General features: G+C 31.9%; 2 protein-coding genes across 4 annotated transcripts; one reads left to right on the top strand and one right to left on the bottom strand.

The window, feature by feature from the left end:
• Positions 1–11367: 11367 nt before the first annotated feature.
• On the bottom strand, positions 11368–11946 carry LOC111299002 (uncharacterized). Its single transcript, XM_089747035.1, has one exon. The coding sequence runs from the start codon at positions 11809–11811 to the stop codon at positions 11503–11505; it is 309 nt and encodes a 102-aa protein (XP_089603161.1). The 5' UTR covers positions 11812–11946; the 3' UTR covers positions 11368–11502.
• Positions 11947–13579: 1633 nt separating this feature from the next.
• LOC111299001 (uncharacterized) lies at positions 13580–26088 on the top strand. Of its 3 annotated transcripts, XM_022893838.2 has the most exons (9): positions 13580–13765; positions 13847–14047; positions 14362–14495; positions 15253–16204; positions 17243–17334; positions 23441–23515; positions 24786–24847; positions 24928–24997; positions 25179–26088. In XM_022893838.2, exons 2-9 carry the CDS (start codon positions 13849–13851, stop codon positions 25911–25913), a joined length of 2319 nt encoding a protein of 772 aa, XP_022749573.2. In that variant the 5' UTR covers positions 13580–13765; positions 13847–13848; the 3' UTR covers positions 25914–26088. The 3 variants fall into 3 exon arrangements, with proteins under 3 accessions (XP_022749573.2, XP_089603148.1, XP_022749574.2); XM_089747022.1 differs by lacking the exon at positions 13580–13765 and having other exon boundaries at positions 13796–14047; XM_022893839.2 differs by lacking the exons at positions 13580–13765; positions 23441–23515 and having other exon boundaries at positions 13796–14047.
• The last annotated feature ends 276 nt before the right edge of the window (positions 26089–26364 follow it).

Raw genomic sequence — 26364 nt, 5'->3', positions numbered from 1 at the left:
CATGAATTCTTTTATCTGCATTCCACATTTCAGGGTTTCCCTTTTGATTTCCTTGTAAATGGGAAAATGGATAGGAGACTGAAAATGAGTGATTCCATCCTTTTGTCCCTGTTGGGTCCCTAAATCCTAATCACATCATTATGCATTGTCGTTTTATGCCGACAATTGTAGTTTATTTATTTATTTATTTCTCACGAACCCATGTAGAATCAATATATAACAATAAGAAATCAAGTGAACCATGTGACAGATATTTTTTGGAAATACTAGTAAAAACTATTCTTAACATGAATTTATCATTGATCTTGTTTTTGCTATATCTATTAATTTGTGTATTAATATTATATTTATTTTATATCTAATATGTAAATTTTGAAACATTTTTATTTTTTAATTCATATTAACATATTAAATATAAAACATATTTTTTTAATTTTATTAAATTTATATATAATTTTTATTAAAATTTTATATTATATTATTTTTATATCGTATTACATCTAGATGTTTAAAATTACTGGTTCTAATTTTTTCCATGACAGACAAAGAAAGAAAACAAGGAAACTCTTGCCGCGATTTATAGTTACCGTCCTTCATGTTCTCGAGTGCTACAGTACTCCTAAAACTATCAGCTGCATCAGGATTCAGGAGTCTACCAATGGCATGGACTTGCATGTTCAGCACATTGGTAAAATTGGAATTTGACCCGAAGATTTGAATTCTAAACTCTTATGGCTACAGGCCGAAGAGAATTTATATTTGCACCAAAAGATACAGAATCTGAAAATACAAGGTCCTTCACTCCTTAATTTGTAACAGACAGGCAAAGGAAACAAAAGCAAAAGGTAGAAAGGTCTAGGTGACTTGCCCTGTGGCCTGTGGGTGTTCAGAAAAAGAGAGGGAAGTAACTTTGTTGTAGGCACTTGTTTGTCATAACTGTCAACAATTACTTTCTTTTTTTAACGTAGGAGACCGTAGCCTAAGATATATATATATATATATATATATATATATATATATATAAAGTTTGTAACAAATAAATGATTTAATTTATTAAGATTTATTTTCATCAATAAAAAAATTTTAGATTCAAGTCTTGTTGATGATTATTTATTAAGATCATTTCGAATGTATAATTTATAATCATTTATTTTTAATTATCAAATACAATATATCTTGATTCGAAGAATTAAGTAATTTATTTATTCTTGAACTTTTTTTATCCAAAAAAAATATATAAAGAGATTGTAAGGTTGAGATTTAAGGTCCAAATAGCCACAGGTTAAAGTTGGGTACATGAAAGCTAAGCTACAGCTTCCACAATTACATTAATTGGTATCTGATTAGCTGTATTTTGGCTTTTAGTTGCCTGCAACCTCTTCTAGAGTACAATATTGCAAATTGATCAATGAATCATTGATCTCAGCCTTGCTAAACTAGGAAATACGTGAATTTTTGAAGAAATGTGGGAAATACTATTTCTGAAACCAGATCCATGACCTCATCGGGCACATCACAAATAACTTTTGTGAACTAAGTGCAAAGAAACTAACTCAACACCTGTTTCACATTAATTTTTAAAGACAGGTAGGGAAAATAATTGATACGAAAGTTCTTGAATCCATCTGTTGTCTTCTTTTTGAATTCGATAAATCTCACCAAAAGATTAAAATGAATGCATCTGAGAAGTGATGTACCTGAACCATGGAGGTTTGATTTGACATATATTGTTCAGAACCATGGAGGTTTGATTTGACTACAGTTTGTTTACAATACAATGAATTCAATAGAATTTAAACCTGAAAGAATTTTGATCTAATTCCCCTATCTAGATAATTTCAATATCTTGAGAAGTGATATAGACTAATTTCTCAATCTGCTAACCAGCTTTCTGGTTTCTGCCAAATAGCTGCAATATCAAACCTCTGACAACTTTTCACCATCTATGTAGCCAAACCCCCTTGATGTCTTTGAGTCCATGGATCTAATGAAAGACCCACCAAGAAGAGAAGAATGAGAAGAGAATTGGGAAGTTGCCATGGATAAGGAACAATCAGTCCAGGTTCTTTTCTTGGAGAAGGATATATTCCTTGTGCGAGAACAAGCAGAAGAGCAAACACCCTTCAAGTTGTGCAGAGCACATTTGCAGTTGCGATGATATGGCCTCCACTCGACCTCAATTTCTTGCATCACTAGGCTTCCTTCGAGGACATACCCGAGCATCATCTCAGCTGCTGCTCCAATGGCCATTCTCTCTCTCTCTCTCTCTCTCTCTCTCTCTCTCTCTCTCTTTTCTAAATCTTCCTGTAATGAATGGGGAAATGAATAGCTTCGTTAGAATATTAGATGGCACAATGGCTCGTTTTGGGAACCTTTTATTGCATGAAGTTGGGGTAATTTTCTCATAGATTTTTCCGTTGGTGTGAAAATCGTCCCTTTTGACTGGTGGTTATGAACTGAAAATGAAAATTTAACGGTCTTATTTTTTTGTTTGTGTCAGGCGACTATTTCTATGTATGCAACAAAGTATCCAATTTTCAAGTCTATATGTAATTCGAGGAGGCCTAATATTGTTCAACCAATTTGGTTTTTGTTTTTTATTTTATTTTTTACTTTTATTTTATTCTAAAGCTGACAAGTAAGATTTGATAATTTTGATATGACGATAACAAAAAATAATTAAAAAAATATAAAAATGATATTATTTAAATTTTAATAAAAATTATATATAAATTTAATAAAATTAAAAAAATATATTTTTATATTTGATGTATTCATATAAATTATTACATAATAATTTTTATATTTTATATATATTTAATGTGAAATAAACACCCTGATTATTAAATCTACCGAAAGAGGTGACCTCTGACGGTTTCTATTGTAAATGCTGCATTGAGTTTTCTCGTATTCATGCAACAGACAACAGGTTCAATTTCCTTGGGGCCTTTCTGGTTTTGCCCTAAAACCATTCGATTACGAAGGGGTTTTATATGTGGATCCCTTTTTGAATTACAAAGAGATTCGGAAGATTATGCTAGCTGTAGGAGGGCCTCGTATTGAAACTTTGAAACCCTGAAGCTTTCGATCTCCAAATTTTTAGTCGTTAAAAACATTTGAAAAGACATCAAAAGACTTGATTTTGAATTAAATTTTTTCATTTCCTTTTACTTTTACTTGTACTAAAATTTTAACTTTTGATATAAAAAAAAAAAAAACCCCTGAAGCTTTTGATGTTTTGCCTTCCTCTTTTCGATGGTTGGCACAGACAATCTGGCATATCATCACATGATTGGGTCTTGAACAGTCATTGTCTTTTTGTGTTCTGCCCCTGTGGGCACTGCAACAGCTAAGCGATATGTTTCTTGTCATCAGCATTTTATTTCTTCCCCCATTTTTATTAATTATACAAAATGCTATAAAAAAAAAAAAGTAAGAACTACAGAGCTGCTTATCACCAATCCCAACAAATTGCTTATAGAACAAATATATTTTGTGGCTATTCTCAATCTAAGTAAAATTTTACCAAATTCACGAATTTTGAGAATTGGTTAGGCATGGAATGTTTTCAGCTTCGTGGTAGGAGATAGTGAGCTACAGTTGAAGTATCAATACCGAGGCTGGTTTGGGAATGGAGAACATTGACAGCTGGGTTTTGGATGTATTATGATAAAGCACACGCTGGCTTTAGTTGAATGCAATACCTTTTTTTCTAACTTTTTAATTTATTTTGGGTCGGCTAGGAATCCAGTATAAAGTTAAGAGATAATGAATAGAAATCAACAAACACTTAGATTCATCTAATTAATGTACGATACGCATATATATATATATATCCTGATTTTTAGTATGGTGATGGTAATTGAGTTTGATCTTATCTTCGATTCAATCGTGCCTACTGATCGATGCGATAAAGCATCTTTTTTATGTAAATGCATTGCAGATTATTGCTTAGGCAACAAAGTTATAGCACGATTATGCTAATATGGCACTAGTGAAAGCTTGATTGTCCACCGCTGAGGAAGAGGCGTGGTAAGCCATCAGACCTTCTTTTGGATTCTTTTGTGCTCCTAATATCCTTTTATTACCATTTTACCAAAAGTTGATAATTCAATATATATTTTAAAAAATATTTTATATATTATTATTTTACTAATTTTTAATTATTTTATTAAAAATTTATTATTTGTATAATTTTAATATTTTTAAATTATTTTTATAAATGTCAAATAATTAAAATTTTTTACTACATATAAATGTCAATCTAATGTCTTTAGTAATTTTTTTTCATTATAATTCACCTCATCGTCACTATTACGTTTGCATTCAAATGCATGTTTTCACCATTAATTTTTATCTCACTATTACAATAACTAATTTTATCACTATAGTAATTAATCTCATTTTCACCGTTATTTTTAATCTCACCGAAAATAATTTTACCCATCCAAATAAACCCTTAATCTTAATCTATAAAATTACATGTAGCTATAGACTTAATCCTAATTTATAACATTACAACAACTTGAGTTGAATTACATTTAGATAAGTGATATTACTGAGTCAACTATGGGATAAGATATTGTTGCTGCTGCTGAGGTTGATCCTTTGTAGAGGATCGACTTTGGTGTTCATGGTTTAGCTGCTGGTGAAGTTGTTGTGTTCTTACAGCTGCTGTCACAAGAAATGTGGTTACCTTAGGTAATTGGTGTGAGTTAATAACTGCTGTTTTAGTTGTAGTAGCCACTAATGTGCTGATGTAGTTGATACAATTACTGTTGTTGCACCTGTTGCAGCTTCTGCTTTTGTTGAGTAGTTGGTGTAGTTGATGTTTAGTCTTAATATGCCCTCGCAAGACAATGGAGCCATCATATACACCAGTCTTGGATCGAAGAAGCCAGAAACGTTGTCGAGCTAGTGGCTCTATGATCCATCAACTAGCTGGTCCTTAGAGGAGATGTATGAAACTTGCAAATTACCAGACTGGACTTGTTGCCTGACAAAGTGATAGTCAAAAGCTAGATGCTTCATTTTGGAATGAAAGATAAGATTAGCACTAAGATAGGTAGCACCAATGTTGCATATAGTAACATGGGTTTGTGTTCAAGTCGAAAATGAAGTTCTAGCTGTAGGTTCTTAAGCCAAAGAATCTCAGCAGTTGTGTTAGCAAGAGCTCTATATTCAGCTTTTATTGAGGACTTAGCAACTGTTTTTGTTTGATTGACTTCCAAGAGATTAGATTTTTTCCAGGAAATAAGATATAACCTGAGGTGGAGGTTACGTGATCCAAGTTTCTTGCCCAATCAGCATCACGAAAGGCTGTAAGATTGAGAGATGATGTTTTGTAGGAAATTAGACCATGGTTAATAGTCCCTTTTAGGTATTTAAGAATCCTTTTGAGATTTATCCAGTGAAATGCTATTGGTGCGTGTATGTATGGTGACATCTTGTTGATTGAGAATGCGATATCTGGTCTTGTTAGAGAGAGATATTGAGGGATCCTACTAGTTGTCGAAAAGTAGTGGCATTAGCAAGCACCACTTTCTTGTTAAAGCTTGAGGTGATTACTAGAGGACGATAGTGTTGTTTCCTTGGCATTTTACATCTTAAATCTGCGAAAAAGATCTTGAATGTGCTTGTGTTGAGAGAGGAACAAACCTGATGACACAGAAATGACTTTAATTCCTGTGAAGAAATGTAGATCACCTAGGTCCTTGAGGGAGAATTTGTTAGAGAGCTGAATGACAAACCTATCAATAATGCATTAGTTGTTGCCTGTGATGATAAGATCATCCACATAAACCAAAAAATAGATGAGGTCTGAGTTCTTAGCATATACGAACAAGAAAGCATCCAAAGTAGAGCTGTAAAACCAGACTGAATGAGGAAGTTGCTCAATTCTTGATATCAACCCCATGTGGCTTGTTTCAAACCATTGATGGCTTTATGCAATTTGCAGACATGATCGGGATGGTCTTTGTTGACAAAACCAGGTGGTTGAGCCACATAGACCTCATCCATTAAATTTCTTTGCAGAAAGGCATTATTCACGTCAAGTTGTTTCAATGCCCAACCAAAGTGTAAGGTAATACATAGAACTGTGCGAATGGTCGTTGGTTTTATCACTGGACTAAATGTTTCATTAAAATCTAATCAAGGCCTTTGATGAAAATCTTTTGCCACTAATTGAGCCTTAAACTTGTTAATAGTACCATCAGCCTTTCTTTTGACTCGAAATACCCATTTATTGCCTATGACATTTTGTGATGATTTGGGTGGAACCAGTGTCCATGTACCATTAGTAACAAGTGCATTAAACACATCTACCATAGCTGCCTTCCATTTTGGTAGTTGAATCGCTTCAGTTGTAGAAGTACGGTCAAGTGAAGAGGGAAGGGTGTGTTTAGAAACAAGGTAGATTTTTTTGGGTTGTAAGATATTATTTTGTGAGCACTGAGTGGTCATTGAGTGTGTTCTAGTGGGCTGTGTGTACGTGTCTGAGTTGGTTTGCCGTGAAGGTGATGAAAGGTCTAGTGATGAAGAGGATAAGGCAGTTTGTGGACTTGTGAGTTGTTTGTTATTGGTGTGAGATTGAGAATCATTACTTGATAAGGGATCGACTGAAAGAGTTCCACTGATGAAAGGGGATGGCATAACAGTATCATTAGAACTATTAGTGGCAGGATACGGAATAGAATTAATGACTGAGTCAGAGATATATACTAGATGCTAGACAGTGTCAATAGCTGGTGATGAGGGAAGCACATTATTAACTTTCTCAAATGGAAAACCATACTCAAAAAATCTGACATGCCTAGATATGAATAATTTATCGGTAGATAAATCTATGCATTTGTAATCACTCAGATTACGTGAGTCAACTATAGGATAAAATATTGTTGCTGCTGAGTCGACCCTTAAACTGATATTGTTGTTGCTGGGGCTGATCCTTTATAGAGGATCGACTTTGGTGTTCTTGGTTTAGTTGCTAGTGAAGCTGTTGTGTTCTTACAACTGTTGCCATAAGTAATATGGTCGCCTTAGGTAAATGGTGTGGGTATATTCTTAGCGTATCATATAATATCATCTCATTATAATAAAAATATATAAAAAATTAATATTATTTAAAAAAATTTATTCATTAATGAAATAATATAATCGGATTTACATAATTAATAAGATTATATTATTTGATTCACTAATAATACATAAAAATCTATAATATGATAATATATCAAATATAAACTTATATTAATTTACCTTTTAATATCAATCCATCATATAAGGGTCATTATTATTTTGTTTAATTACTGTTCTTATTTTGGTTACTGAAATTCAAATGTGATTCCCTTTTTATTTTTTAATAAACAAGATAAAATATAACTGCACAATTTTGGAGTTTGTATGCAACTTTAATACCACTTTTACCACCATGTAGAGTATAAAATAAAATTTTTTAAGTATAAAAAATCTTTGAATTAAAATTAAATGATAATTCAAGTTGTTATTATTTTAATATAATTAATTGATTCCTTAAATATGTATTTATGCTCAATTGAACGAAAATTGATTAATTATCAATATCTATTTTTATTTAATTTAGAATTTAATTAAGTGAAATATATATGTTTAAAAATTTAATTGTATGAAAACAAATATTTAAATGTTCAATTGATTATAATAAAATGATAAGGACTTATATAATTATTTATTTTTACTTCAAGAGCTGTTTTTATATTTAAGCCAAAATAAAACCATTTTACTTAGGTTTAATTTGGACTTTCCCATCTAAACTTTAAATTTTACTTAGGTACAGATATTTCCCCTCCCTTCCCTTATGCGTGCCACGTGGCACAATACTTGCTTTTTCTTTTTAAAATTTTTAGATTTTTTTTTAGATTTTTAGATTTTTTCAAAATTTTTGAAAATTTTATAAATATATTTTTAAAGATTGCAATTTTTTTAGGTGAGATTCACTTTATTAATCTTTTTTTATAATTTTTTTTTAAAATTCATTAATCCATTATATAAATTTTATTCCCACACAAAGCTTAACTACCACGCGGCACTCTTCCTTCTTTCTTAATTTTTTTAATTTTTAAAAACTTTTTATTGCTTTTTATTTTTTTTTAATTTTTTAATATTTAATAATTTTTTCCCTGTAATAATTTTTTAAAAGCAGAACTTACTTTATGTAATTTTTTTTTTTGGTTTGCGTTGCTTTTTCTTTTTTTTTTTTTGTAATTTTTTATAAATATTTTTTTAAGATTAAAAATTTTTTTTATGAAACCCATGTGATATAAGAGTATGCTGCATATTTGTTTTTTTTTTTTTTTTAACTTTTTTTGTTCTATCATTTTTTTATATTTAATAAATGTTTTAAAATTTTTAAATTCTTTTTTATGTGACCCACTTTATATCTAGATATGTCACATGTCAAGTCATTTGCTTTATTTTTTTTTTTTAATATTTGATGAATATTTTTTAATATTATAAAATTTTTTTAGTGATGCCCATTTGATATTTATTAAAAATATTTTTTATTTAATTTCATATATATGTTTTATATTAATTAAGTTATTATTTTATAACTTAATTTAAAATATTAACATTTTAAACTTGATTTAGATGTTCATTTTTCATTACAATGATTTCTGTTTTCCTTTTTCTATTTTTTCTCCTTTTTCTTTGCTTATTTTTTTCCTTTTTTCTTAATTTTTTTTAAATTAATAAAGTTATTATCAAATACGTTAATTTAATATATTAATACTTTAAACTCAATTAGAATGTCATGTTATGCATAGATGAGCTTCATTTTCCTTTTTTCTTTTTTTCTTTTTCTCTTTTTCTCTTTTTTTCTTTTTTTTCCTTTTTTGTTTATTTATTTATTTATTTATGGGATTTTAAGTTAAATTAATTTTGTGAAAAAAAGAAAGCCAATAAAAATGTCCACATGGCACCTTCAATTGGCTTTTTATTTCTCATATTTTTTACTTTTTAATTAAATAAATTTTAAAATAAAAATATAAATTCATAAAAATGTTAAAATAATTCGTATTCAATGAGTTTTGATCTATTACGATTCGATAGGGGATGATTTTTTTAAAATTGAAATAGTTGAAACAAGGTTAAGGTTTTTGGAAGAAATGAGATGGGAGCATAAATGTATTTAAAATGTTATGTCTAAGCTTATTTTTTGCATATATAAAAGTATATATATTTTATTTTTAATTTTATTATATATATTTTATATTAATAAAGTTATTATTTAATAGCTTAAGTAATTAATATTTTAAACCCAATGAGAGCATCGATATTGCACCCTCTATACCTTTTATTTTTTTTTTGTTTTTGTCCTTTTTATTTTTTTTTGTTTTATTTTCTTAATTAGATAAATTTTATAAGAAAAGTGAAACCAATTAAAATATCCACATATTACTTCATTTAGCTTTTTTTATCTCCCGTCTTTTATTTTTTAATTAAATAATTTTTATAATAAAAATTAATAAATAAAAATAGAAAAAATTTCGCAACATCGCACAGGTATTATGCTAATAATATATATAAAAGGTAATAGAATTTTTTAGTTACACAACCATACAAATCCTCTTTGATTTCAAAATTTTTTGGTACAAAAAAAAAAAACTTTTCTTTTTAAATAGTGGGTGCACTTTGAAATCTGAATTCTAACCAACAGAAATGTAATTTATGTGTAGAATATTAAATTTTTAATTTTAGTGTTAAGAATTAAATTCTACTAATTCAAATAAAAAAAAGTTTGGATTTTAGCCAAAATGAAATGATAATAAAATGTGACAAAATTCGATGTAACATCCACCAATTTGTACTTATATTATTTTTAATTTGTAAATTTTTTTTATAAAATAAAATTATAGGGTTTAATAGACTAAAACAAATAATAACTCATAAATTGATATGAATTATAATTTTGATATCAAAATCAATTTTGAGGATATTTATGATATATCATTAAAAACGATAAATCTTTATTAAAGTGAGAAAAAATATCATGATTTTAAAAAAATATCATATATCTTACATTGATTGTATATTAAAATTAATTTTAAGATATAAATATTTACCTTCAATTTATAAGATATTTTTAATAAAATAAATACATAATCAATAAATTTATGATTCCTCTCTAAAATCATAACAGCAAACTACATGCTGCCCATATTTTAGTAAGAAACAAAAATAGAAAACAAATTTTCAATTAGTGGGTCATTTGCCTTTGTTTTTAATTCCGTATTGAACCACTCACTCACCCACGTGCCCACTGCCCAGACAGCCCAGCTACACTTCCGTTTTGATTTTTCTTTTGACGTTTTACCTCGAGCTGCGAGAAAGAGAAAAAAAATTTATACATTAATTAATAATTAACTATCAAGAAACCAATTTGTTTTGCCATTATTTAATTGGAAAAAGGTAAATTGAGGAACCCCACTAAGATTTATTTTAGTAGCCTTTCAACTTATGTTCAAATAACATATACACGTCGTTAAGTGGTCAAGGGATGCTTCGAACTAAGTGACTAGGGATCGCAATTAAAATTTGGAGGCAACCATTTTAGTGAAAATTCTCCAAGATACACGCTCTCTTGTTTTCTTGATGCAATTTCGTGATCAACTTGCTTAACTCAAAAGCAAAAAACGTGTTTTAGATAGATTTGCCCACTTGGAAACAACTGCCACGTTTGGTGGGTACTTATCAAATGTCAACACAATGGCAAAAAGATGCTTAAAACTTTAATCAGTTTAGATCTTTATTTAGAACTAAACTTAATTTTGAGATAATCAATCCCTTAACTATCTCCTTAACATGCTATCAATATTCAAATTGAATTGAAATTTTGAATGATTTTTTATTTTATTTTGTGAGTTATTATTGAAGTTTGGACCCAAAATTTTTAGTTTTAAAATAAATTTTAATATCATTAAATTAACAGTCGTGAATTATTAATTCTTTTTTAACCTAAGAGGGAAAACTAGAAGAGTAAGATTTTTTTTTCTAATTAAAATAAAAATTCAAGATTTCTTCTCATATTCTAAGGAATTACTTTCCCTGATAGATTAAAGCAAAACCATGATCAAACATTCAAACCCAACAAGTAAATTAGGAAAAAAAATGATAAGATGTTGTGTATACTCTAAAATTACATTGATGAAAGGATTTTATGTATGAACAAATTTTTACACCCAAGTACAGAGCAGCCAATTTTGATTTAAGACATCCTTAGTTTTCGCAACAATGGATTTACAAGGCCAATTTAATAAAAAAAAATGGCATCAATCAAAATCCTTTCAAATTTTCAATCAACAACTAACAAAATTTTCTTACCTCATCACCCTATGATCTGCAATTATTCTAAAACCAGAACAAAACCATGATGCCAACATCACAAAGGAGCCAAAATTTATTGATTCCCTTTCATATTCATTTTCACACCATAGCCGTTATGGCCAGCTGATTGTCTTCCTCCTATTCTTTATATGATTCCAGTTGCTGCTTCCCAGCCTCATGAACCCCGGCCAAAGCTGGTGACGAAGACGGAGAAGAATGACAAGAAGCTGCTGCCATAGCCAAGCATCCCTCACTCCAGGCTCTCCTTATAGGATAAGACACGTTCTTGCTTTTAGGGAATGCATGGGGACAATTCCCGCGTGACTTGTCATGTAGGGCACAGCGGCAGTTCCGGTGGTATGGCCGGCGCTCGATGCCTTTGTCACAGCCGGAGATGCACCCTTCGTATATCGACCGGAAAAGTCCATCAGCAGCTCCTGCGGCCATGTTCCTTAATTACCGCAACCACAACCTTGGTCTGTTTTTTCTTGCAATGTGCGTAACCATTCAATTTAATGGAAAAATGGTGGCATTTTATAAAATGTAGTTATGGTAATTATATAGTGGGGAAAGACAAAGGGCTAATTTGTTGGGGAGCGGTATATGCGGCAATGGCGTGGCCATCAGCGTTGTGGGAGCCGTGTCTTGAGGGGTCGGTCCATGGATTAATTTTTTTGGCCTTGAATTTGGTGTTAGGGAAGATCAGAAGAACAAAAATTAGGAGAGAAGAATGAAGTACTGGGAAAAATAGCAACAAGAAACATCATAGGTTGCCACAAAATGCAGGCTTTACTTTATTGACTAAAATTTTGTAAGGGAAATGTTTTGGTATGATTCTATAGGGATTATTATGCTATTGAATGTGTGTTCAGTACACTGATCGGTTTGTCCTGTGAATTTGATGAGAATTCAAGGGTTAAACCAATTAAGTTTTAGGATGATTTGGTCGGAGTGGGGACATTAGGTTTGGAATGAATTAATTGGACTGGGTCGTAGGCCTGATTAATTTAATGCAGCCTGGTCCTGATGAACAAATGGCTAAATTGACTGCTTCCTGGTTATGCTAAATATTGTTTGATAGGGCTCCAAACATATTAAATTACAATAATATTAAATTAAATTTTGCATCTCATAATTTTAAAATCAGTTATATAAAAAGTTAAAAAAATATCATGCTATATCGTAATTTTAAATTTTTTTGTGTTACTTATTTTATAACAAAATAATTAATTAATTATTTTTTTAATTTTCATATCATTTTTTATCATTTGTATCTAAACTAAAGTATGAAATTAAGATCTCACATAGTTCATTTGATGCTAATGAGTTACAAATAACATCTAACAGTCTTTTAATCCGTTTGCAAATTAAAACTTCCTGGCCAACACTTCTTGACCGAGTAATTAAAGAAAGATTTGCAACATGCTGTAACGTTTGTGTTCGAGTACTAATCCCTACCTTCAACATATATATATATATATATATATATATATATATATAAAAGAACTCCTGGAAGGAGTGGTACTCCAGTAAAGCATTAGACGTCAAGCCTTAAAAGACCAGATTTTAATGATTTTGCATGATTAAGAATATTGCTCTTGAACAGAAAGATAATATATTATTGTGGTGTTTTCCAGGTTTGGGCTTGGGAAAGAGGGCCAACTTACTTGAACAGCAAGATAAGATTACTTATTTACTTGTCGTTTGAGGAAATAGAAATGTGGGTATCTTCAAACTCAAGATAAAAGAAAAGATATGGGATGAAATCAAGAGAAAATCTGCTAAAGTTTATTGCTTCCATGAAATGCATGGCAACTACATGTATATTTATCTCCTGTTTTTGCTGCTTACAATATTTCATACCTGCTTCACCAGCAAGAGATTGCTTGATAATTTTAGATTCTAGAATTAAGACAAGCATGATGGTTTTAACTTGAATTTATATATCAATTTTCATGACTATAAAAAGAAAAAAAGAAAAAGAAAGAGATTCACTTATAAAAGGTATAAAATTAAAAATTTTATATTTTTAAATCATTGATTTATATTCATGAAATTAAATGGTTTTTTTAATTGAAAAATTAATGTGATTTGACTTTTATAATTATCCGCTAGATGATAGTGAATTAATGAAAAAAATATAAAAATTTTTAATTTTACAAAAAATCTTATATTTCTTGAGATTTAAATATGACATCCAATTTTATTGGGGAAAAAAATTACATCGCTCACTAATGAATTAATCCATTGGCTTGGCACTTGGGAAAAAGCATAAAAGAATCAAACCCAACCGAACGATGATATTCGGTTCACCACGTGGCAGACCGATAGCAGGTACAGCTAACCTCCATTAACGGCCCAGATTGATCGTGGAACACTAAATTGAAAGACCAAAGAGCAGGTAAAGGCTCTCTTCAATTTTCCGTTCCTTGTGTCTTTGAGAAAAAAAAAAAGTTGATTTGATCGATAGGCTTAACAGCAGCCATGGGAGGAGGTGGAAATAAGAGAAGATCAAATAACAATAGAAATAAAAACAACAGCTACAACAACAACAACAACAATAACAAAACGAAGAGTAGCAGAGGAAGATCAAGAACAGACCCCAAATCTTCATCTACTCGAATCAGGAACTCTCTTTTTGTGGAGGGTGGTCTTTTATCTGATTGGCAGTTGGATTCTCGAGGTCCCTTCTCTTATTTTCCTTCAATAAATTTTCTAACTGTATGTTTGGTTGCTAGGAAAATGAAAATGAGAAAAACAAACTTAACTTGTTTTCTTTCTTCATCAAGAATTGTTATTGCACTTCAGAAATAAAATTGGTTTTTTATAAAGTTCTATGAAGGTTAGTTTGGTGTTGTAATTGTAAAAAAAGTTGCTTTTGGGTGTTGAGTTGGACGAAGGAATCGAAGCATCAAACCGGTTGTCTTTGTATTAGTTAATTTCTTTGGATGTAGGGGTGGAATTGTGAAAATTTTCTTTTGGAGTGTTGAATTGCAGGCAGGAATAGAAATGGAAATTCAAATTCTGGGTTGAATCCCGATAGAGCAAAGGCTTCTGCTTCTAAAAATGGATCATCAATGAAATCTGGTGGGAGTTTTATACGATATGAGTATCCTTCACTCGATATTCAAGTATGTTCCTTTGCATATCAAAAGTTTGTTGCTTTATATGATTCGAGTCTTTATAAAGTTGAGTTTTGTACACGTATGTAGTATGTTCCCCTCATTTTATCAGTGTCAAACTGGCATTTTTACTGGGGTTGGTTCTGGTTTCTACTGTATTCAAGAAACTTGGATTTCTGTAAGAGGTTAAATATTGGTTATAACATAATTTTCCTTTGCTAGTTATTTGAACTGAAAGAATCTGTTGCAGAAGAAGATTCACTGGAGTATTTTTTATTGGAAGTAGTTCCAAAACATCTCTCAATAATGCCCTCGTTTTTGAGGATTTAAGTAGGAAAACTTAGTCTAATATGAGCCCTAATTACTGAAGATATCCTTGGCAAAAAAAAAAAAAAACTGTAAATATCCGGTTCAACAGCATGATGAACCTTTCTTTTTCACATTTTTCTTTCCTTTTTTTATTTTCTTGTGAAGGTCTTTTTTTCCCCTTTTTGCTTGTTTTAACTTTTTAGGAGTTTTGTTTTATTTGTTACTTTACTTGAGAATTGAGACGGATGATTAACCTTGATATTTGACAATCATTTTCTCTTCCTTGCCCCTGGTATAATGACGGTAAATGATGAAGTCTTCCTACTCTGCATCGTTAGTTTTATCCTTAGAGCATCTTTCTCTTTTTCTGAGAAATAACTTGCAATGAAGCCAAAAAACCCTAGTCATCTATGCTGAGTAGATTCTAATGATAGTTTTTTATGTGGATTTCTAACAGGATCCAGAATCAAGTGTTCAGGTACATAGGGGAGATAATAAAGTGGATGAGTCACATCCTATTGTTTTGGTTGATTCAAAGGAGACTCAAATCATTGCTTACATGGATCAAAACACACCTCCAAAGCCCAGTCATGTAAATTATACTTATGAATACAGTTCAGATTTTGTGCTAGGTGATAGCTCTCATGGAGGATTGGGTTTTGATGTCGAATCAGAGGCAACCCCCAGTGGAACTGAGTCATGTATGAAGCAAATGGAAGAACAAAAAGGAGCATGTTCTAATTTATCATCCTCTGGGAAGGAAATGGATGCTGATGATAATCATAGTAATAATGGCAAGTTGGATGATGACGAAGAATTGTTTTCTGATGAATTGTCCCCAAAGAAAAATTCAGGGTTTTTGTCAATTGGAGGTGTGAAGTTATATACTAAAGATATGTCTGATGGAGAAACTGAAGAGGACTATGATAGAGAGTCACTAGATGATGAAAGCCCTGAGACAACTGATCAGGAGCAGCAAGATGGAGTATATGGGAGTGATGCCTCCGAAGTTTTGTCTGATGATGATTCAGATATTGATGAAGAGGTTGCAGTTGATTACTTAGAAGGAATTGGTGGGGAGGATAGTGTTTTAGATACAATGTGGTTGGTAGGTCAGCCTTTGGATGAATTGAATGATGATAGTTCTTCTAGCAGTTCTTTTGATGAGACATTAGAGAAGCTTGGTGGGATTGCTCTCCAAGATGCATCTAGGGAATATGGCATTCAGAAGAATCAGTCAAGAAAGAAATACTCTGGAGGTGCTAAAGATGCTAGGTCACCAGCTTTGGATGGTCTTGTGCTAGCAAAGGAACCAAGAACTGTGTCTGCTAAAAAGAAGCATGTTGCCAGGTTTCCTCGCTCTTGGCCTTTACAGGAACAAAAGAGTAAACATTCCCAAAAATTTCCTGGTAATGATTGTTAATATATGGTTATCTCAATCAATAAGTATTTACTCTACACTATGACTATATAATCAATTTTTAAGTGCTTTCTTCATTGTGTCTAAAAAGTCTTTGGATGTGTTTGGAATTGTGGAAAACTTTAAATGAAAGGAAATAAGGAGTTCAAGGAAGTTGAATAGATAGAAATATAAAGCTCCTTTTTTGCTTTTATAGTTACTGCTTGTGATAAATTATATTCTTTGTACCTCAACTACTTGAGGTATGCAAAAGAGAGAGTATTCCAACTTTTTTTCTCATTTACATTAAAGTATTGCTTCCATCTATTTTTCATGAGTTAAAAGAAGATTTAGTTTCTTTTTAAAAGTTGGAATATGATGATATATAGTTGCTTAGATCTGCTAGGATCCTTATTGTGACATGAACAGTGAGCTGGTCCGACTATGTGAGTCAACTACTAGATATTCAGCCACTTGCCCGTGTGTAAATATTTGCTTAACAGGTTATGAAGAAAACATTTTCTGTTCAACTCTTGCTTCTGTTCTAAATGAAATCAAAATCATGTGAAACCCTAACAATTAGAGCTTTGCATTTTAAACTTGAAGGTCTCAGGTTTATACCTTGATATGTGAGGGTGGGGCTTTTGGGAAGGGAGAGGGTCATCTTTCTTTCTGTAGCCCACCTCCGTGTGTAAAAAAAAAAGAAAATGAAATAAATGACAAATTATTTTATATCATGTTTCAGGTACACTTTCATAGTTTCCTTTGTTAAATTTTCTCAACTTATACTAACAGTGTTTTCTCCTTTCACTTGTGGGGAACTGGCTTTTGAAAATTTTCATTATGGGACATTTAATTTGGTAGATGTTAATATCTATTATTTTCTCTTTTTTTCATTTCAAATGAGGAAGTAATTAAAAGTCAATGTGTTGGCTGCTGCAGGCCTATTTAAAAATACCTTGATTTTGCTATCATTGTCTTTGTGGTACATAAATAGATGTGAAGTGCAAATCATGTTATATGTTCTTATGACGCGGTCACTGTTCAGGGGAAAAGAAGAACCATCGTAAGGAAATGATTGCTGTGAAGTGTCGTGAAAGAATGCTTCGTCGGGGTGTTGATCTTTGGCAGATAAATTCGGTAAAACAAAAAACTTTTAAGAGATTTAACAATCTTTTGTTTCCTTTTATTGTAACTCTGATGATTATTGACACAATATTTTTCCTCATAGGATAGTTATTGTGATTTATTTGCATCACACTCTCTAATAAGTTATAGGTTACGCCATGGTGTTAATTTTCGTTGTCTTTTTCCTCCACCGTCTTGTTTTTCTTATACTATAATTTAAAATTGAGATTTTTCATTTAATATCTTAGATATTTCTTAACATTATTACTAGTTATAAATGAATTGCCTTATCCCAACTTGTGCTGCCATTTAAAGATTTAAATTAGGTTAGAAAAGATTTGAAATATGTGGAAAAACTAAGAAATAAAACTGTGTGAAAAACTAAGAGTAAAACTGAATGTATGTGGAAAAACTTCTCTTTAAGAATTATATAAGCACATTAGGTTTATATACAACTAACTAGTGAGTAAACTAAGAAACTATATCTTCCTAAAACTGCTCCTATAATTGAGGGATTGTTTATTCCAATTTTTTGTCCTTAATTCTAGGGATACAAATACTTAATTTTAGAGATAAAATATAAATATACAGATTACAAGATTACAACCAGCTATAAATAAGTGTTTTCCCACATGACCCCCCTTAAGCTGGTGAGTAGGTGTTTTTCATTCTCAGCTTAGAAATAATTTCTTGAATGTAGCACTACCGAGACTTTTAGTCAATACATCTACAAGTTGACCCTTGGTTGATACATACGGTGTGCAAATTAACCATCTAATTTCTCAAAGTGCCGGCTACTTCAATGTGTTTTGTTCTGTCATGTTGCATAGGATTGTGTACGATGCTTATTGCAGACTTGTTATCATAGTAGAGTCTCATTGGTCCATCCCACTTGATCTTCAAGTCTTCTAGGATAATCTTTAACCATAGTAGTTCACAAATTCCTTGAGCAATTGCTTTGAACTTTGCTTCAGCACTTGATCTTGCCACCACATTCTGATTTTTACTCCAACAAGATTATCACCTAGGAAAGTGCAGTAGCCTGAGATTGATCTTTTATCAGTTACTGAACCTGCATAATCTGCATCTATATATGCCTCTAGACCCAGCCTCTAATTTCTTTTAAACAAGATACCTCCCCCAGGATTGGCCTGCAAATAGTGTAATACATGGTAGACAGCCTATAGGTGCACTTTAAGACTATATAAATTGACTTATCACACTCACAGCATATGCTATATCAGGTCTAGTATGTGAAAGATAAATGAGTCTTTTAGCAAATCTTTGGTACATTTCTCTATCCACAGCAGTATCTTCATTAGCTTCTCCAAATTTATGATTAGGATTTATAAGGGTATTTGTAGGTTTACTTGCAAACTTCCTAGTTTCCTTCAAAAGATCCGTCAAATATTTCTATTGTGAGATGAAAATACCATACCGTGAGTAAGCTACTTCAATTCCTAGGAAGTACTTCAATCTCCCTAACTCTTTTATCTTAAATTCTCTAGCCAAACACTATTTTAGAGATTCTCTCTCTTTTTCATCATCCTTGGTTACAATTATATCATCAACATACACTAATAGAACTGTGACTCTCCTTGAATCCGAGTACTTGATAAACAATGTGTGATCTCCTTGACTCTGCTTATATTCCATTGCTAGCATCACTGTGGCAAATCTCCCAAATCAAGCCCTAAGAGACTATAAAAGGCCATATAAAGCCTTTTTTCGCTTGCATATTTTGTTTGCTTCTAGATGACCTCCAAATCCCGGTGGAACCTTCATATTTATTTCTTCTTCCAAATCATCATGTAGAAAAGCATTTTTTACATCAAATTGTTGAAGCTACTAATTGTAATTTGCAGCCAAGGATAACAAAATCCTAACTGTATTCATCATGGCAACTGGAGCAAAAGTTTCTTGATAATCCTCTCCATAAGTTTGAGTGTAGCATTTAGTCACCAACCTAGCCTTATACCTTTCAACAGTACCATCCACATTGTATTTTACAGTGAAAACCCATTTACACCCAACTTGATTTTTTCCTTTAGGCAACTTTATCAGTTCCCATGTCTTTTTTTTCTCTAAAGCCTCCATTTTTCATTGGATAATACCTCGGATAATGTAGTTGGAATAGAAATAACGTTTAAGCTCACAGAAAATTTTTGTGGGATGGTGAGAAATTTTCAAATGACACAAAATTAGAGATTGCGTATAGTGGATGCATAGTACATTCACTAATTCATTTTTTAATAGCAATAGGCAGATCATAATTGCTAGTTATAGTTTTAGGAGATTCATGCACATTTTGAGAAATTGAGTCAGAGACTGTAGTTATCTCATTTTTGGAGTTAAGATCAGGTTCTTGAAGTTGTATCGGTTTAGGGTCTGGAACTTTCTTTCTTGAGTACACTTATAATTCCCTCATAGAATCAAAAAATAATATTATTCTTTGTCACATTTTTTGTGTTTGGAATGGGTTTAGACTCAAATTCAATGTTTGACTTGGACTAAGAAGAAATAGGTTTAGACTCAGAAGAATTAATGGGTGAAAATGTTGAAAAGGAGGATAAGTTAACCAAAAAGAAGTCTTTATCCTTATCTTCCATGAATGAAGTCTCCCCCTGAAGATAAGATTGAGTAAAAAATAGTTTACTTCTTTCAAAAGTGACATCTGTTGACATATAAAATTTTTTGGTTGGAAGATGATGGCACTTATACCCTTTTTGAGTTGATGAATACCCCACAAAAATGCATTTAACTGCTTTAGGATCTAACTTCTCCCTATTATGACTGTGAACATGAACATGAACAAATGATGTACAACCAAATATCCTAGAAGTGAGGTTGGGATAGAATTGTGAGAATAATTCCATAGGAGTTTTAGATCCCAAAACCCTTGAAAGTAACCTATTTATAATGTGTGGGAGTGAGAACAACCCTTGAGTAGGATTTGGATATGTTTGCTTGCAAAAGTAAAGCTCGGGTTGTGGCTAGCAAATGTTTGTTTTTCCTCTCTGTCACTCCATTCTGCTGTCGAGTATTAACATAAGATGACTCATGGATAATCATCCTCTTTTGGAAATAAGTAGATAGACTCTAGTTGAAATAGTATCTTGCATTATTAGACCTAAATCTCTTGATTTTCACTCCAAATTGATTTTGGATTATGTTTTGGAAGCTTAAAAACACAACATTCATATCATATTTAGATTTAAGTAAAAATATCCAAAAGATCCAGGGACAATAATCTATGAAAGAAACAAACCACCTTGCACCTGAAATATTAACAATTGTAGAGGGACCCCATATGTCACTATGAATCAAGTAAAAAGAAGTAGAACTTCTTTTATTGCTAACTGGAAAAGACACACATTTATGCTTTCCAAGGTCACAAACATCACAATGAAAATTTTCGGCATTTAATCCTTTGTACAAAGAATAAATTTTTCAAAGTTCCAAAAAAAAGATGTCCAAGACGAAAATGATAAAGCCAAAATTTGTCTTTATTGGGAGATTTTTCAAAAAGAAATGACAAAGGTAAACTATTCTTGATATTACTTGTATTGTTTGATGTCTCAAGATAGTATAGTCCATCATTCTCTTTGGCAAGTCCAATCCTCTTCCCCGAGCTTTGGTCTTGAAATTCACAATATGGGGGTAAAAAGTCACTTTGCAGTTCATGTCTCTAGTAAGTTTTTGTATAAATATCATATTAGTAGACAATCCAGGAACATGAAGAACATTTTTAAAAACAAATGAGGGATTAATTTGAACATCTCCTAATCTTACCACTGTAGTAAGTGAACCATCTGTAACAACAATTTTCTTATTACTAGGACATAGGGTATATGTACTAAACTTTTATGAGGAATGTGTCATATGGTCTATGGCTTTTGAGTCAATGAACCAAGAACTCGTAATAGGCTTAACTAAGACATTTAATCCATGAGAACCAGAAGCTTTACTTGAACTAAAGACCTTACCCAAAGAACATACCCCAGTAGGGTTTTCAAGGGTCAAGGTTTCTTAATTTCTCAATCTCTTCTCTATCCAACTCTCTTTTTTCCCAATACTTCTGTAGTATTCCAGTGGTTTTACTAGTTGTCACTTCCTCAAATCGGGTAGTAGGGCAGATCTTGTTATCTTTCTCGAGACTGAAACGAGTCTTGATAGTAAAGGTTTAATCAGAAACAATTCTATGCGATGAAGGCCAAAGAAGAAAAAAATAAGATTGAAAGATTTAAGAAGATTTTGCTATGAAGGCCTGAAATAGAATTCAACAATTAATGCTGAAAAAATTTTCTTCCCAAGAAGAGCCTAAAGCTTTGATACAATGTGGAAAAACTAAGAAATAAAACTGTATGGAAAACTAAGAGTAAAACTAAATGTTTGTTGAAAAACTTCTCTTTAAGAATTATACAAGCACCTTAAGTTTATATACAACTAACTAGTGGGTAAACTAGGAAACTAAATCTTTCTTAAACTGATCCTATAATTGAGGGATTGTTTATCTTAATTTTGTGTCCTTAATTCTGGGGATGCAAATATTTAATTGTAGAGATACAAATATAAATATACAGATTGCAAGATTACAACCAACTGTAAACAAGTGTTTTCCCACAAAATAGATTCAGAAAAGTTGCACATTTGAAGAAGTAATGAAAGAAGGGCACTATTTAAGTGATTCATTATTCTCTTCGTACAAGACTAAGAACCAAATTGTTACAGCCTTAAGAGGAACAACTGGAAAAAATATTTTGCTGGTTTTGACTTTTCTTCTATTCCACTCGCATTAACAAATTTAACTGATTGTTCTTTTTTCGTTTCTTTTTAATAGTTTACATTAGGAGAGGTGGTTGTAAGTTTCTGAATAAACACAAAACAACTTAATAAAAAAAGGTGATAGAAAACAAACAATCTATCAATATTATATATTAGGCATAGTGGATGTTGAGAAGGCTGAGAAATTGCATCAAAAATCAGTGAATAATTGAGCAACTCCACTAACATGCACATATTTGCTTCTCATTGCAATCTAGTATATAGGTGTTTTGCACTCTTTGGAGGATTCAAGTAGTAAGCTGAGGTAATTGTAGGTGGTGGAAGATGCTACAATTTTGTTTAAATACATTATCAATATCATGATTGAACAATGGAGAGGAGATGGACAAAATTTAAAAAGGCAGAGTATCTTGTCAGTGGGTTCATGGTATGCACATAATATCTAGATTTAGCAAAAAGTTGTTTATAAGATAAAAAATTGTGAGTCTTTTTAATGCTTTCATTAGAAAAAGAAGGCTTAAAAATTTAACTAGTGCAAAAATGACCTTGCTCTTGATAATCTTACTCGAGATATGATATGGTCTGAAATAGGACACAAAGGCAAAATCTGTAACTGACTTGACATACTTGGTTCGTTCTTGTTGTTAATTAGAACAGAGAAGGATCATGAATGATGATTGGTAGGCTTGATGGAATATTTTAAATAATTCTATTAAAAGTGGATAATGCACCATAAATGTGAGATGGAGGGTAAATGACAAGAATAGTTAAATGATATAAGCTTGTCCTTCTGTATTTATTGGTTTTTTTTTTAGTAGTTGCAGAAATCTTGTGATATTTGTAGGCAAGACTAAGTGTTATTGATGTTTTATATAAAAAAATGAGTAAAGAATTTGTTATGCAATCAATGTGTACATTTAAATTAGATATACATCTAATGTGAACGCTGAACTAGTGCACAAGAAAATAAGAATGATTACCATGAGATATAAATGTATGAGAGGAATCTGGAGATTTGGGGAAAGCTTAAACTTTGACTTTCACTCTTTAGCTTGGAAGAGTTTTCAATGGAAAGTATCTTATAATTCATTTTTCAATTTTAAAAGGCTAATAGTGTAATTGACAAATAAAGTGTGATAATATATTTATATAAATTATTAAATTCGAAGATATGGAATTTTGAAGCTAAAAGAGATGACCCTTATCCTTTCTTATAGAGTACATACAGCAATGCTCTGAGATGAGAGAAACTATTGAAGGAATTATTAAATGAATATTGGATTATCATGGCTGGTTCAAGACATTAACTGCTCCATATTTTGATGACTTGTAGAAATTAGAGCAGATTGTTTTGGATGGGGTCGATATGTTTGCTTTTCAACCCATGCATCATTGGGATTGTTCCCAGGTATGGCCCTATGGTTCACCTTATGCAGTTCAGAATTGATTTTCTTATTCAACCTCCCTTCCCCTCTTGTTTGCTGTATAATTTTTTTTTCCTCCTATCTTATAGGCATGGATCAATTTCTGCTATGAGACAATGCAATGCACTTATTATATGACAATTTTAATTTAGTGCAATTGAATGGCTTTTTTTCATTATTACCAAATGAGGGATGAGGTTTATTTGGTTTTAAACTAAGGCTATGACTGGGAAGAATTTTAGTATGAACTAGAGAACAGATTATCCACCAGCTTATTCGAAAAAGCGGACTTCAGTTAGGATATGAGTGAGAATATTCCACTAATTAGAGACATGTTTTAAAAAGTTCATCAAAGTTTAAATATGGTTGATTTGCCTTCCTGTCATCTTGAGTTTAGTAATTGGGAAGTGAAAAACAGCTTCCCTTATTTAATTGTTGTACTTTATTCCAGTAAGCCTTAAGGCCTTAGGGTAGATGGTGCAGGATAGCTTTTAGCCTGCTGGCCATGAGATGTAACATTTTGGATCTTCCAAAGCATGAGGCAACTTTGTTTCTTCTTCTTAAAAATTTCCTCCAAAAAAATATGCTAATGCTAAGGAGTTAGAGGTGTTGCTTCATCTAACAGTGGTTAGGCATAAATCTTCTTTTTTTTTTTTGTATTTTATGTTGCACCAATAAAATGTCTATATGTGTGTAAGTAGTAGCTTTGCATTTATTGTCTGGTTGTATCTTGGAAGAGTTTGCTTATTTTATGGTTTACAAATGTTGTGTTGATACTTCAATACTCCCAGTGGTGATTTCCTTTATGTGTGATTTTGGCAGCCTTATTTACTCATCATGATGGTTCCTTATCTGAAGTTCTCATTCTTTTTTCATGAAGTACATTTTTGCATTTATAATACTTCTGCAATTCCATATTTCAACTTAGCCCAAAATATGAGTTTTGATTAATTTTAAGTTTGGAAAGTTAGTTTATTCAATCACTACTAAGGCCAATCAAGGAAAATATCATCAGCAGCGTCAAAGAAGATGAATTGTGGGATGGAAAGTGTTAGTTAGCTGTTGAACTCATGTATTTAAAGGGAAAAGGCCGTGATTATTTTGGAACGCTTCTTAAAGAATCCTGCTTTGAAATTGAATGTGGAGCTCTGACATAAATCAACATCAAAGAAAGGCTTTTATCTTCTTTTTTACCAAACTGATGACTAATTTGCTGCTATTGGAGTATATTTGATGTGCTTTAGGTCTCTGTAGGTACGAAGATTAGCTGCAATTTACCGCCTGTCTAGCGGATGCCAGGGTTCTGGCAAGAAAAGGTAATTAATATGCCTGCTGCATGAGCAATTGTGCATGATGTAGAAATGGAATTTGATGTTAATGCTATTTCCCTTTACAGGTTCGTGACAGTGACACGCACACAGTACACATCCTTGCCATCTTCCAGCGACAAACTTCGCCTGGAAAAGGTTCCAAATTCCTTTTGAAATATATTCTTAAGATTATGCACTTCAAGCAGAGGATTCTGCATTTGTTTTTATTCAACTTGTATTATTATTATTATTAGCCCTCTCTAGAGTTTCAGTATGTAATTGGACAGTCTCTTAATGGCAACTTAGCAAAATTGTAACCCTTTTTTTGGGATTTCAGCTAATTGGAGCTGGTGAGGGGGATGCAGATTTTGCTGTTAATGAAGGCTTTAATATTACAGCATTGGGTGCTGGTCGAACAAGAGCACAAAAGGTTGCTGAACGGAGTGGCATGAAGAAAGTCAATTCTAGTACCATTGATGAATCAAGTGAGAAAAAGCGAAGTGGAAAAAAGAGTTCATATGCAAGTCAACCTATCTCATTTATATCCAGTGGCCTCTTGCCGTCAGACGCTGTTGAGATTAGAACTATGGATTCTGAGGGTACGACAGAAACTTCTGAACATAAGGGTATCATTAGCTCAGCAAAGTTTGGTGCATTTGAGGTACACACAAAGGGTTTTGGATCCAAAATGATGGCTAAAATGGGATTTGTTGAAGGTGGAGGGTTGGGAAAAGATGGTCAAGGTATGGCACAAGCAATTGAAGTCATACGGCGGCCTAAATCACTTGGGCTGGGTGTGAATTTCTCCAACGCAAACAGTGATTCTGAGAAGGTTCATGGTAAAACCAATGGAGCCTCTGAAAATTGTATGAAAGGGTTTGGTGAGTCATCGAGGGGTCAGCACAAATCTTTTGGAGCTTTTGAAAAGCATACCAAAGGTTTTGGATCCAAGATGATGGGTAAGATGGGTTTCGTTGAAGGTATGGGCTTGGGCAAGGATTCACAAGGCATTGTTAATCCTTTAGTTGCTGTTAGGCTCCCAAAATCGCTAGGATTGGGTGCTAACCGATAGAAGTCATGCCTCAAATGAAGATACAAAAGGCCAGGCACAGCAACATTTGGATACAACGGTTGTAAGGTTCATTCAATGTATTTCTAGTTCCTTACTACCAAATCAGAACATTCACCTCACTTATCATACGTCTAAATTTACTTACAGGTAATAAAGCTTCTTGCCTTTTGGATACTTTCATTTTTCTCATATCCTTGGTTTCTTCCCTTACTAGGTTTACAATCTGTTTCATGAGTTGTGGGTGGCTTTCTGGCCCTTCAATTTCAATTAGTTTTTGGTGAAAAAAATCCATGATTTAGTAACCTTTATAGGATTTTTAGATGTTCACATAAAAACACAAGTTGCCTCAACGGGATTGGTTGAATTAATAAGGTTCGAATACTTAGTTCGAATCCCATTGTTAACAGTTTTCTAGGTGGGCAATTTGTAAATTTGTTGCAAGTTTTCTTTG

This window comes from Durio zibethinus, chromosome 18, assembly GCF_047325235.1.
Source record: "Durio zibethinus cultivar Kanyao isolate XHJ-2024 chromosome 18, ASM4732523v1, whole genome shotgun sequence".
NCBI classification, from domain to species: Eukaryota; Viridiplantae; Streptophyta; class Magnoliopsida; order Malvales; family Malvaceae; genus Durio; species Durio zibethinus.
Note: the sequence above shows the minus strand (reverse complement) of the source record. Positions and strands in the feature narration are given on the sequence as shown.